Here is a 14963-nt window from a genome sequence, read left to right on the forward strand (position 1 = left end):
CCCACCACCAACGTCTGTCAAAAACAGACTCAGTGGCTCAGAGTAAAACATCCAACTTAATTTTTACACACTCATCCTTAACTTAAACCACTAAAGAAAAACCTCACTTTAACTTGGTACCACAATACATTCATTCAGTGTGAAATATTTACAACCAGGGAAAACGTGTGGCGAACTCCAGAACAAAAGAATACAGGGTATGTGTATGAATGTATACAGATATATTTTGATCTGTAAATGGACACAAAACTCTCTAACATAACTGTGATCAAGATTTGTAATCTTTTTTCTCCAAAAAGGGGCAAGAGTTCTTAATGAAGTGACATTTTACTGTTGCTTTTCTTTCTCCACAGGTGATTTTTTATGTATCTCTTTAGTAAACGGTTCTGTTCAACTCCGCTACAATCTTGGTGACAGAACTATCGTTCTAGAAACTCTCCAAAAAGTAACTATTAATAGAAGTACTTGGCATGTGATAAAAGCAGGAAGAGATGGTGCAGAAAGCTACCTGGCTTTGGATGGGATAAATGTAACAGAAAAAGCCAACGCTAAAATGACCTCCCTGGACACAAATACCGACTTCTATATTGGAGGAGTGTCATCCTTAAATCTTGTAAATCCCATGGCAACAGGGAAAGAACCTGTAGGTTTTCAAGGTTGTGTTCGAGAAGTTATTATAAATAACCAAGAATTACAATTAACCGAATTAGGAGCAAAAGGTGGTTCAAATGTAGGTGACTGTGATGGGACAGCCTGTGGGTACAAGGTGTGCAAAAACAGGGGTGAATGTATGGTAAACGGCACAACTTTTTCTTGCAGCTGCTTACCACATTGGGCAGGAAATACATGTGACCAGTCTGTGTACTGTTTGAATAATCTTTGCCTCCACCAATCTCTATGTATACCTGACCAATCATTTTCTTACAGTTGTTCGTGTACTTTGGGTTGGGTGGGAAGGTATTGTGAAAACAACACTTCATTTTCAACTGCAAAATTTATGGGTAATTCTTACATTAAATACACTGATCCAGATTACAGAATGAGAAATCTTCAGTTCACTACTATAGCCTTAAATTTCAGTACTACTGAAACAGAAGGTTTAATTGTATGGATAGGAAAAGCTCAAAGTGAAGAAAACGATTTTCTGGCCATTGGTCTCCATAATCAGAGCCTGAAAATAGCAGTTAACTTAGGAGAAAGCATCTCTGCGCCTATGATTTATAGCAATGGTACATTCTGTCGCAATAAATGGTACCATTTAATTATAATTCAAAATCAGACTCTTATTAAGGCCTACCTAGATGACAATCTAATTCTCTCTGAGGATACTGATCCACACAAAAAGTTTGTTGCTCTAAACTATGATGGTATTTGTTATCTAGGGGGCTTTGAATATGGCCGAAAGGTAAATATTGTTACTCAAGAGATTTTTAAAAGAAGTTTTGTTGGCAAAATTAAAGATGTATTTTTTCAGGATTCAAAAAGAATTGAGTTAATTAAGTCAGAAGGATACAATGTTTATAATGGTGATGAACAAGATTAGGTTAACAAACAAACTAGCAATTTAAATATATAAAATATATCTGTAAATAGAGTTGATAGTTCTTTCTTTGGCATACTGTTTACTGGAAATCAACTGTTTACTATTACCTGAAATAGTCTAAATGTTAACACTTCTTTTTTTTAATAAGCTTATAAAATATAGCTGAAGAAAAGATTTTGGTCATTTTTCCTACATCCCATTTATCTGAGTCCTGAATTTTCACTCCATTAGTTCATTTAGTGTTTATTCATCTGTGAACTGCTTTTTAAATAAAATTTAGGTGAAAATGAATTAGTGATACATACAAAGAAAAATAATAAAAAGGCAAAAAGTATTAACCAAAGGAAAAATTAAAATTATTAACAAAGGAAATATCATAGTCTATCACATTGTTCAGCTATGAAGAGTTATATGATTGAAATAATGTGAAATCTGAATACAGACTTAAACCAAAAATCATTGAATGAATGTAGGGAGGCGGAAGATGGGGGAAAGGAGAGTTACCTGGTGAAAGTTACATCCTTGTCTTCCACTGTACGTTATCAATAGATATTATAGTGTTTTTTGAACTTAAAAAGATAGCATATACATGTCACTCACAAATATCCTAAGAAATGTCCAGAAGAATTGGTTGTGGTTATCTCTGGAGAGCAGTGCAGACACTGTTGGGTTTTGTTTATAAATGTTGTAGAATTTCTTGACTTTTTAAACCATGTACTTATATAACTGATCAAATTTTAAAATTAAACTTCATTTATATTTAACCATTCAAGTCTACAGGTCTCCAAATTGAGCATAAAACAGGTTCTGAATAATGTTATTGAAAATTATTGTCCTGATAATATCTGTGCTATTAAAAGCATAACTTGCCCAAACACCAGTTACTGGTGTAACTGTGAAGAGCATTTTCACCCGCCCACTGTTCAGACTGGGAGACAGTCATTGCTGCTGTTGTTACTTAACATTTTCAGAGTTTGGTATTTATGACAATTTTGCCACCAGGAAAGCAACTGACAACACATGACCGACATAAAGCTCTAACAGGTAGAACAGGACCGTGTGGAGGAAAAAATCTTGGTAATAGGAGCATGTAAAGTTGAAAAGGAAAAATCTATAATTATCTATTAAATGGAGAAAAGATTTTTACACATAGGATTAATGCATAGTTTAACTTGCCAATGCTATTAATAATCAAAATCTGCCTGTACAGATTCCAGTCTATACAAAGCAGCTAGATGAACAGTTTATCATTGCAGAACTTTACAGTTGTTTTTTTTTTTTTTTTTTTTTTTTTTTTTGACTTGTTATTTTTGCCACTCCAGTGCAATCAGAAAGCTACAGACAGTCTTGGAAAGTCCCAAAACCAAAGTTAAGAACTTTGGCATTATTCGATGGGACACAAAGTGTCCCCAGACATACTATTCGTATCAACGTTAGAAAGTGTGTGAGCAAAATATAATGTAAGGTACAACTGCAGAAGGTCTATGCATCAATTCAAAGGTTTTGTTTTTTTTAATAGAAACTACACAAGACAACTCCATCCAACATATGCTGAAAAACTGTGACCTAAATTTGCTTTGGTCCATACCATTCAACTTTGGAGCTATTGAGATCATAATGTTCTAAAAAAATTCCTTTTGATAGCTGACTTTAAAAGATACACATTTTATGCAAAAAGGCAAGAAAGCTGTTTTAGGAAGGCTACAAAAGCTTCAAGGAAACTTTGCCTATACCACACCCCCATCACATTTGGCCACATCTTCTCATAATACAGTGTGCCTTTCTTTAAAGCAGCACTTCCCAAAGTAGAGTCGAAGGACCCGAGGGCCCCTAGACATTTTCAGGGGATCCAGACAGATTCTTCCTTTCCCAACGACAAATCTTTGTGAAGCCAGATCTTCTTCATGTATTTCAAACAAAATGACATATTGCCAAACATTAAATGCAGAAGCAGATAAGAGAATCCAGCTGTGTCTTAAGTCAGACACTGGAGACATACAAACATGAAAAAGACCACTCTCTTAACTAAATTGACTTAGCTTGGAAGTTATTTTACATAAAATGTTATTAACATATAATGGGATTACTGTCAAACAAGTATTTTTACAATTTAAAAAATTTTAATCTCTAATACGCCAAATAAGGATAGACACAATCCAAAAAAACAAAAGCTCTTTAGAGGTCTCAGTAACTGTTAACAGTGTAAAGGGGTCTTGAATCCAGTAAGTTTGAGAATTGTTGCTTTAAAGCTGCTTCTCACAGCTGTCGTCTTACATTCAGATGTGACCACTGGCCTTTCTACACCACACTGCAAGCTCCAAGAGGTTGGAGGGTTAGGGTATTGCTCACCACTGAATTCTAAGAACCTAGCAAATGCCTGAATAGGCACAAAAGAACTGAACACTGCTACTTAGAGATTCTCCTGTAAGTCAGAATGACCTGGTTAAAATATTTTTTCACCTTAAGATCCAAAATTTTGTGTGGTAAGTTATCAACATTATTTGTTTTTTGCTATCCTAGTGATGATGGCGTTGAAGATTTCCTATGTGATATGCTTTTCCATCACAAAATAAAAATAATTGATAAGGACCTTTCAGATCATTTTACTATAACATCATGATGCTTCTGAAACAAAGTGTAGAATGTAAACATGAGACCATTTTTTAAAGTAAGCTGAAATACCTTAGCCAAGAGATAGAAATATTTACCTATAAAACAATGAACTCATTTTTTTAAGACACTTCTAGCTATTGACCTAATATTTGTGTTTCAACTCACCCATTCATGTACCCTCTTGCTCTACACATGAATTAAAATTCTTTATAAAACAGAAGTCAAAGAATCAGGGTGTTTGGCACCTTCATAAGAGCAGTAACCAATTTTATTCATGATTTGCCTTGGGAGACAAAAGTCAAGTGTTGACTACGTGAACTGCCTTTTGTGGTCATTACTAAGTGGCAACCTGACCATTGTTTTAGAGGGATCTGAGGAGATGGGAATAATGCAACCGGTATGTTCAAACATTTAAATTAAACTATTTGCTTTAATAAGATCCGGTTCACCAGCAAGCTCACAATGCACTTAAACTTGGATGTATACACAGCTGCTATTAAAAAAACTGAGAACAGCTGTATGTAAATTCACCAGCTGGCAAGTAGTTTTATGTTATTGCACATACATAAACACGTTAATAATATCCAAGTGGCTTAACTTGTCACTCCATTTTCCTATTGTTGGTATTATTTTTCTTAATTTTTAAACATTTACTATGGCCTTAGATGTTTCATAACTCCAAAAAACTTGTAACTAGGATTTGGTTCACCTACAATTTAAGCTACAATTAGCAAGTTAAGAGCTATGGTAAATAACGACCCTCAAAGTTGTACATCTCAATCCCTGGAAACTGTAAATATGCTAGGTTACACAGGAAAAGGGGAATTAAGGTCACAGATGGAATTTAGGTTGCTAATCAGTGGACCTTAAAATAAGATTATCCTGGATTATCTCTGTGGGCCCACTGTGCTCACAAGGGTCCTCAGAAGTGGAAGAGGAAATCAGAAGGGAGGGTCAGAGACGGCAGAAAGACTCAGCCCCATGTTGCTGACTCTGAAGATGGAGGAAGGGGCCATGAGGCATGGAAGGTGGGTGGCCTCCAGAAGATGGAAAACGCACAGAAATGGGTTCTTCCCAGAGCCTCCAGAAAAGGAACGCACCCTTTGACAACACTGAGATCCCCATCAGACTTCGATCCACAGAAGTGTAAGATAAATCTGTGTTATGTCAAGCCACTAAATTTGTAATAATTTGTTACAGCAGCAATAGAAAACTAATAAAAGAGGACTGGAGAATTAGGATTTGAAATGAATATAAACTTTGCAAATCTGTACAGGAGAACCCAGACTTTTGGTTATGTCTTTTTGCTCACTCTGAGGAACGGGTGGCCCGGTGGCGTTTCAGACAGGTTGGTGGGATGGCGAGAAAAAGGGCTGTGAAAGGTGTGTGTAATCATCAGGCTTCTGTCCCTCTACCATTCTCCATTCTCAGAGCACAACCACCACACATTCAGACTTTGGAGAAAAGTAGAGCTGAGCTAGGATTCCAGCTCTGACAACAGCAGTCTAACCTTGGATGAGTTTTCCAACTTTTCTAAGTCCCAGTTGCCTCAGCTCTAAGGTAAATCACCACCTTGCAGGCTGACCGAGGTTCACATAAAGCGCTCAACATGAGGTCTGACAAACGGGGTGTTCATGGAGGCTTTCTCACCGACACAAGGATTACAAGGGGCGGACTTGGTAAGTACTGAGACATCCTGGTACATTTTACTTAACAGGTGTGTATAAACTGTCTTAAGATGGTTCTAAATTTTTGAAAACATCAAACTGTTTTTAAAGAGCAAGCTTTTCTTAAAACAGGAGAAACTAAAAGATGAACTTCATATAACTACTAGTTTGTGTAAGGATGATTGGTAGGTGAAACTGAAAGAATGAGAATGGCTTTGGAGCTACTACTACTCATTTGAGAACTTTTCTCTTTTTCCCTTTCTTTCCTCACAAGTTAAAAGCCTCAAAATACTCAACATGTCCATAGCTACTCTCCACAATATTTCAGTCCCAGGGGTTAGGAGATCTGTTCCAGCATTTAGCAGCCCTGTAATACCAGAAGACGTGGCCATTACTAGCAGAGGGCTGTATGGGATCTACCGTGATTCTACGAGATATGAAGAAAGACTTTTAAATTTCCCAACAATATGTATAAAAAACTATTGGCTAAGAGGTAATCAAAAACTGACTCAAAGGCTTTCTTCAGTTGGTTAATCCATTCTTCTTGTACCTTGCAAAAGAAACCTGGTGTCTCATCAACCCCTCGACCAGATAGATCAGTGAAAGCAGATTTACTGACATACACACAGTTGACCCTCCGTATCTGTGGGTTCTACATCCTTGAATTCAACCACCAGATAGGAGAAAAGAATTTCAGAAAGTTCCAAAAAGCAAAACTTGAATTTACTGTGCACCAGCAACTATTTACATAGCATTTGTATCACATTTACAACTATTTACATAGCATTTACATTGTATTAGGTTTATAAAATTGTAAGTAATCTAGAGATGATTTAAAGCATACAAGAGGATGTATGTAGGCTATATGCAAATACTATGCCCTTTTATATAAGGGACTTGAGCATCCGCGGATTTTGGTACAGGTTGGGGGTTCCTGGAACCAGTCCCCCAAGGATACCAAGGGATTACTGTATTTGAAATAAAAGAGCCTAATTTTTATCTTGGTTTGGGGACTTTTTTTGGTAAAACCTTGAGAATAATTTCTTCATAATGGTGCAAAAGCTGACTGACCTTCGGTTTTTTCTGTTGGCAGACAGACTCGTTTTCGTTTAACAAGTCAGCTTGCAAAAGAAAAGTAGAGCAAATTTTAAAAAAAAACTTTATTTGAATACAAGTCCTCTGTTTTAGAACATATATGATGATAAATTTCAGAGGATATGGATGACAAAAAAAAAAAGGGGGGGTCTCAAGTTGCTGCAAGTTAGACAAAATGGTTTGGTTTTGAATTTCCACTCATTTTCTCTCCAGTAAAAACAGCAAGGCTGATTCAGTTTCAAAACCCATTTTTAACTCTAATCTGTAGACTTTTTAGGAAAACAAACTTTATCTTCTTAATTTTGTGAAGTCACGTATATTTTTCTTCATTACTACAGGTAAGTTAAAATACTGGTTTTTCTTTCCCTCCTTTTGGTCTCAAATGTTAGTATCATTTGGTAGCCACTGCTTTAACTTATAGCAGTGAATAAAGTATATGTAGTTAAGGGTGTAAATAAATTTAGGTTTAGATTAGCAATAGCCTCCCTGTGCTTTCAAGAAAAACGAGCATACGACACTGTAGTTATTTACCCCCCAAACAAATTACAGTTAATTACACATTTTACAGAAAGATTCACAACACGTTTCTGTTAAACAAAAGTTCTGTGGTCTTACAATGATTAGTCAGTGTACCAAATTTTGACGGTGTACCAGTTTTCAGAAACATACCTACAAAGTGGGTTATAGCTGCACAGTTTTTCAGTGGTAGTTTTAAATTCTAGCTTCTTCAGAACTACACGATTTATCTCAATAGCCTACAATCTAAGATAAAGAAATCGTTTTTCTCCTCATCTTAGCCTATATGCTCTTGGCTGAGTAAGAGAAGAACAATGTCTAAAGGTATTTAAAGCCTCAAAGAAGAAATTATTTTACTACTGAATTTCAAATCACACACACAAAATAGGTGAGAAATTCTTTTATCATATTTAGAATCAAAATATCCCTTAAAATATTTACATTTTACAGTAAAAAGGATAGCAAAACACAAGATCATGTACAAGCTTAAGTATTCAAGTTTCTGAAGAGCCAAAAAGGAAAAGGAAAACAATGGACTACCACAAAGCTGTAGTACGGTAACAAACGCCTTCAATGAGTGCAGACTAAAGCAATAAATGTACTCCTTGGGTTTCTGATTCTTGGTCAAAAACTGCTCCACTAAATGATTAATATAATCCAATTACAAAGTTGCTTGGCTTTTTGTTGCTCCTCTACAGTTTCTTTAAAAACAGTGCAATTTAAAACAAACTTACAGAGGACACGTTACTCTCAAATTAGTCATTATATAAAGGACATTCACTAGAGGCAGTAAATATATTCCATAATTAACCATGTTTACCAATTAAGGAATAAAACTAAAATTTCTAAGCCTTTATTGCATATTAATAAAACAAATCTTTGAATATACAGCAATGTAAAACTTTTAAAAATATTAAATTCCTATAACGAGGGCAGTTGGTGTGAAGAAGGGGCGGTGAGCCCTGGCCCAGAGCAGTCTGCACCGACACACAGAATTCACTGTTCTGCAAACCACCAATATTAAAAACGTAAAAGATGGCATGATCCTAGCAGGCAATCATACAAAGGTTTAAAGATACAACACTTAACAGTTGTTTCAACGCGCCCCTGGAGCAGCCTGCCGGCTCTACCTTTTGCTTTTGGCTCTGTCAGTGTGGTCCCTGTCCTTGTGGTGCCTGTCTCTGTCCTTCTCTCCTTCTCTGTGCTTGCCCTTCTCCCGCTCTTTGTCCTTCTCCTGGTCCTCACCCTTAGCTTTGTCTGCCTTCTTGTCTACACTCCTGCTGTCCCAGCCTGCTCCTCGCTCCCCGTGTGACAGCCGTGCCCTCTCTTTATCCTTGTGCCCCTCCTCCCTGCTCTTCCTGTCTCTGTCCTTGTCCTGGGCTCTGTCTCTGCGCCTATGCCTTTCAGATTCCGGCTCCCACGCCTTCTCATGGCGCTCTCTCTTCAGGTGGTGTGAATCACTATAAAACCTCTGACGATCCCCTTTGCCCCTGTTAAATGGTCTATCCAGTCGCTGTTGGTCTTGCCTACCCCAAGGGTCACTATGGCGCCTTTCTGGCCTCCGAATGTCTTTAATCTGGTAAAAATTTTGTGGGCCTAGATACCTTGACGCTTGTGAAAGGGGACCCATCATACGTTGCGGTTGGCCTGTCAGATGAACAACAGGTGGCCAGGGAACCATGGGATTCTGAGCAAAGCCAAAGCCTGGAGGGGGAAGTAACGGGGGTGGCAAATGTGGCGGAAATCCAAACATGCTCTGTGGGGGGAAATTCGGAGGTCCTGGAAATGGAAATCCAGGCGGGCTACACTTGAGATGCTGAAGGTTGGGCTGCTGTGGCCTTACGGGTGAAAAGTTTGCACCTGTTCTGGGGCTGGTGTTTCTGGAAGTGAAGCTGATGCTTTTAGCAGGAAATTCAGATTGACATGTGCTTCCAGCCTCAAAATGAGATGCGGCTGCTACTGATCCTCTCCGAAACGGGTGCACGGTTTCAATATTCTGCATTAAAATCTCCTCCTGTAAGGGTTTTGCTTGTTCCGTTTGAGAAGTGTGTACGTTTTCTGCTGATGGCGAGTTCTGTACAACCCCGGAATCATCACTCTGCTGAATACATGAGTTTTTCTCTACAGAAGGCAACTTTTCCTCGACACTGCTTTGTTCGGTTAAGTGCTCCTTGTGCGATAGGCCAGGCAGCGGCTGCTTCTCTCCATTCCGGCAGCTATCTCCGTCCCTGTTTTCTGGAGCAGACGCCTGCTGACTTCGCCCTGCTGCTTGCCTAGGGTCCCTTTTCAGGTTGATAAACTGGGGGGCCCGTGTCGTATTAGCAGCAAGGTTTTCACTGCAACTCACGTTACCATCTATGTTTCCTTTTCCTACATTAGACCTGCAGGGAGAACTAGTATTTGAAGTCCAATTATCTTGCAAGTTATTCTCTTGATCTTGTAGCAGCTGTCTTTTTAACGCTCTCTCTTTACTCTCCACTGTCTCCTCTTGTTTTGACTGCATTGATAAATTTGTTAGGAATGCTTCTGTAGAAACATCTGGTGGTTTACCTCTGAGACTAAGACTTGTCAAAGGCCCAGCAGACACAGCAGAGGCCCCCATTCCGGATGCCTCTTCTCCTACTGAACTACCTGCCGACTCTGAAGGCTTATCTCCCTTAACCTTCACTTCCTTGGCTTCACCATCAGTTGCTTCCACTGTATCTATCTTCTCTGCTTTCAGATTGGCTTGCTCATTTATAAATGGAATTTCTTTAAGAGTGTCTTGTTCTGTCCCTGACTGAGCTTGTTCATAGGCTTGACCAGTAGTGCCCAAAAGGCTCTGAAGGATATCATCCACAGGAAGAGGTTTGTTTGCCAATTCCAGAGTAGAAGGCTGATTTTCCCAGCCAATCAAGACCCCAGGAAGGAATCTTAAAGGTTTTGGTGGCTCCTGTTTGGTGACTTCCACTAAAGGTTCAATGACCGCTGGAAGGTCTTCCTGAAGAGTTTGCTGAGGCTTATTTCTTTGCTTGTGCAACACAGTTGTAAAAGAATTAAAAAAGTCATTTTCTTCTTCTGCGGCTTCCTCTGTGGAAACGTCTATCTTACTCTTTTTATCAGGCGGCAATGCTACCGGTGCGCTTTCAGGCACCTCGGCTGGGTGACCAGCGCTGGCACTGACACTGTGCTGCCGTTTCAGCTTCTGACGGATAATCAAGCCCAGCAGTAGATTAGGTCTGTGCAGTTCAAGGCCTGTACAAGATCAAGAACATCAATCAACAGTCATCGTCAGTCGTTACAAGAAAGAGTAAGATTCTGCATCTAGCTTACTACAGCCTCCTCAACGGGTGCCTGTCCCTGTCACGGCAGACCTCAAGGGCTGGGCCCCGAGAAGGAAAGCAGAGTCAGCTTTCCTGCTCCGGCCCTGCCTCTCACCTCACTTCACTCATATTCTATTATTAAACGGATACCTACCAGGTCCATCAAAGGGCACAAGAGGGTGTGGGATCTTATCCGCAGCACCCAGAGGGATTAGGTACATGTCTTTAACCTGCTTCATGTTGTTAGCGGCCACTCCATAGCGCTTCCGGCTACTGAAGTACGCAAACAGCAAAGTGTAAGAAATCTGATCCTCTTCAGTCACAGGTGTGAAGCGAACCACACAAATTTCCTATTCAAGCAAATAACAAATGGTTGTTTAAAACAATAACCTAAACAGCAGCCTGGTTTTAAATACCATTCTCAATTAGTAATGATCTGCTGAGTTTTATGACTGTTACCAAGTAACGTGGCTTACAACTTAAATGCAGATATGAATACTAAAAGGAAACAACTCTTAGGAAAAGATCCTGGCTGATCCACTGGTGGATTTGTTTTATCTGAAACTGTCCCATAGAAACTGAGTCCCAGGGTAATTAGTTTGTGCAAGGTGACACACCTGTCAGTGGCAGGGAAGATATTTAAAGCCATGTCTCCTGATATCTACACTGTGTCCTTATTTCCAATGTTGTAACTTCTACAGAGGGCTGCCTATATTCTCAGCACACTGCAAATCAATAGTAGCCACCACCAGCGCCCCATCACGTACACACACACACACACACACAGAAACGCACAAATCCACGGATAATCCAAGTTAGAGGGACTGAATCTAGGAATAAAGGGGACTGGGTGAAAGACCTCAAATACACACAGCCATAAATTCTGTAAAAGCATTTGGCTTACTGAGGAACTTATTTGCTTGCCTCTGGGTTCTTGGCTTTGTTTCAGATAGAAAAGACAGTCCCAATTTGGTGTTAATTTGGTAGTGTGAAAAATGGATGCTTCTTCATGAAACATGAAATGGGGAGAGCCAGATGTACTGCAAAGCCTAATCTGATGCGAGATCCTAGAGAAGACACATGAATGAGCTGAACTATGGCTCCACCTCTTCTAAGAGGTCTGTCAGCCAGAGTGTCCTCCTTTGGAGCCAACAACTCCAGATGGAAGCACACTGTGCAGTACCAGTGGGGCAGATCAAGAGCATTCCCAAAACATCCAAGAGTAGTACCTCCCAATACCTTCCTATGACTTTTACTATCATGAGAAAGTGAAAGCAAGTAAATGGAGTAACTTTTTTTATACTGCTTCAAAGTTTTATTTGTATTCTAATACAGTATCAGTTTAAATTCTAAAATCTATATTGGAAAAAATATTATTTTCAGCTGACGATTATCCATTATGGATCATTACTAATCTTACTAAAGACTTCTGATCATAAAAGATAAAAAAATTAATGTTCATTTATTCAAGATTTATTTTTTGAATGTCTATAATATGCTGGGTATTATCATCCTTGGAGGGAAAAATGATTTCTTCTAATGATTAAATATTCCTGTGTAGTTATGTTCTTTGAGTTAAAGAAATGATAGAAGATACAGAGAGAGAAAAGAAAAAGAGAGATATTGCTACAGAGGCTACTAATTATCTCCCAGTATCCATCCTCCTCATTTCCTCCTATTACAAAGAGAACCCTTAACTTTTAGTTGGGCACATGGCCATCCAATAGAGATCACACTTCCCAGCCTCCTTAGTAGCCATATGAGGTATATTAGTAAGCTCTTGCCAATGAAGTTAGAGGAAGTGAAAAGATAACTGCAAGTTCTAGGTCTTGCTTTTAAAACAACTGGACAGACATTCTTTTTTTCCCACTTGGTGCTGATAAGTCAGCTTTGACCCTGCTTGAATGATAAGGCCAACAGTCTTGAAAACAGCAAAATAACAAGACAGAAGAGCCTAATCCCTGAATAATCTAACAACCTAAATAAAGCCTTGAACTACTGACCTACCTAACATAACAGGAAAATAAACAACTATATTCTATAAATATATTTTAGGGTCTCTTTGTCCCAACAGCTTAGCCTATGCCCCAACTAAAACAAATGTCTATAATCAAAGCAAGGCAAAATTCCAGGATGAATCTCAATACTTACTCTAAAACACTTCTTTCAAAACAATGACAGAAATTACTGAGAGAGCATACCACGAAAGGAATGCTGGGCTTTGAGCTCTAGCAAATGGCTATATAGTTCAGCTTTGTCAGGCATATTATGTGATTTAGTACTTGTACTGGCTCCCTCCCCAGGGGACCTTGCACAAGAACTCTCAGTGGTTTACTTTTCAAATATTATCTCATATTAGTAGAGTGAAAAAAGTTCTCCTCACCTTGGTTCCTGAGGCTTTAATTTTTTCCACATAATCCCAAACTGTCTGAGGTGATATTCTACCACCAACTTGAATACTATCTGGTAGATCCTGTGGTAACGACATGAGGGTGATCAATGTATACAGATTATATTTATTATAATGTCTATACCTCATACAAACTTAGCTCTAAGACTAATTTGAAATAGTGATAAAAAAACAAGTAAGTAAGATTATAAAATGCATCAGAGAACATAAGAAAGTACAGGAAGGGCAATTAGGCTTTACCTCAAATGTCAATTCCAAATGACTGAGATGGATGCCCAAAACACAGTTAAGAAAGAATCTGAGGTCAAGAAAAAGAAGCAGTGCAAGCATCCCAGTTTGACAATCCAGGAAGAGTACAACAGATTTCAGAATATTAGGGGACATTGTTTTTCCCCTCCCACCTCCCCCTCCGTTTTTTTGGTGGTAGTGAGTTCGGGTATGCCTTTATCACTAACAGCTGGATTTCAGAAGTTATCAAGCTTAATTATAGAGTATATTTTTGCACAGAAGAGAATAACATTGTAATAATGCAAGGTTCATTTTTTTTTTAAAGGCACAATCTTTCTGAGAACAGATGACTATACATAAAATCAATCAAGAGCTGTGCAATTAAGAATATTTGAAATTTTAATCAGTATATTTGTTTTCTATGAAAAGAGAAAAATCATAAAAAACATAATTAATCAAATTAATTCAATTCAATTGAACTGAATTAATTGAAATATAAATTCAATTAAATTTAAATGATTAATTGCTTTCTTTTATTTGGGATTTTAGTTCAAATCAAACTAAAAATAAGTAGAAAGCAGAGGTGGAGTTCTGGAAAGCAATCACACAGAAACTGGCTCAGAAAATAATAGTTTTGTTTAAAATCAAAAGGGTCCCGTAGGTTAGGACTTAATTATCCATTTAAAAGAAGAGTTATCTTCACCATGGACTGATCAAAGACTAAATTTCTAAACAGATTTGTTCAAAAAGAAAAGCACTGAATTTTTTTCTTATAAAATCAATGTATCTAAAATATTACTTGCCAACCAAACTATATGTAAAATAAAGTTGTTTATTAATCAAAAACACAACTAGACAAATAAGCTGATGGAGATTAGATAAGCAACATCACATTGAGCCAAACTAATTTCATCCTAATACAAAGAAAAGTTTATATTAGTCTTAAAAAAGAACAGGCATATATATGATTTATGTTTTATAAAATACTGAAAACCATTTTTTTAAAAACTTTTGCCTTTATGGTCAGCAGACTGAGAATGAATGGAAAAAATGTTAGATATGCACATAATAGCAAAATATAATCTCAACAAAAATACAGTACACATATACTGATTTATTTTCCTTCTGCATAAACACAGAGATATACAAACTTTATTCAAAGGAGTTCAGAAAACATCGTACTTTCTCACTAATCATAATACTATAACACTACAGCTGCTTGTTTCCCATAAATACTGCATAGTAGTCCCTTCCTATCCCCTCAGGTATAAAACCAACCAAGGGCACCACTGCAGCAACCAAGGTCATTGCTCTCAGGACTGTCAGCTGACTGGAGAGTCTCAACTAGACAGCTGACCCTTGAACAACACAGGGTTTGATTAAGGGTGCCCCGCCTCTGCGCAGCTGATGAATCCGAGTATAACCTACAGCTGCCCCTCCGTATACACAGTTCCACACCTGAGGATTCAACCAACTGCGGGTCATGTGGTACCGTGGTTTTCACTACTGAAGAAATCCGTGTGTAAGTGGACCACGCAGTTCAAAACTGTGTTGCTCAAGGGTCAACTGGGTGTGTATCTATATTCACA

General features: G+C 38.2%; 2 protein-coding genes across 11 annotated transcripts in view; one reads left to right on the forward strand and one right to left on the reverse strand.

Annotated features, from left to right (window-relative positions):
- Positions 1–1543, forward strand: part of EYS (eyes shut homolog) — a 1775980-nt gene extending 1774437 nt beyond the window's left edge. For both annotated transcript variants that reach the window (XM_057527983.1, XM_057527984.1), the window contains one exon: positions 354–1543. In XM_057527983.1, coding sequence (XP_057383966.1) covers positions 354–1543 — 1190 coding nt within the window. The remainder of the gene's footprint in view (positions 1–353) is intronic.
- A 5007-nt stretch (positions 1544–6550) lies between these two features.
- Positions 6551–14963, reverse strand: part of PHF3 (PHD finger protein 3) — a 107285-nt gene continuing 98872 nt past the window's right edge. For all 9 annotated transcript variants that reach the window (XM_057527728.1, XM_057527733.1, XM_057527731.1 and 6 more), the window contains 3 exons: positions 13120–13209; positions 10891–11086; positions 6551–10668 (listed from right to left, as the gene is read on the reverse strand). In XM_057527728.1, the coding sequence (XP_057383711.1) occupies positions 8561–10668; positions 10891–11086; positions 13120–13209 (2394 nt within the window). In that variant the 3' untranslated portion in view covers positions 6551–8560. The remainder of the gene's footprint in view (positions 10669–10890; positions 11087–13119; positions 13210–14963) is intronic.

Source organism: Balaenoptera acutorostrata, chromosome 14, assembly GCF_949987535.1.
Source record: "Balaenoptera acutorostrata chromosome 14, mBalAcu1.1, whole genome shotgun sequence".
Lineage (NCBI taxonomy): Eukaryota > Metazoa > Chordata > Mammalia > Artiodactyla > Balaenopteridae > Balaenoptera > Balaenoptera acutorostrata.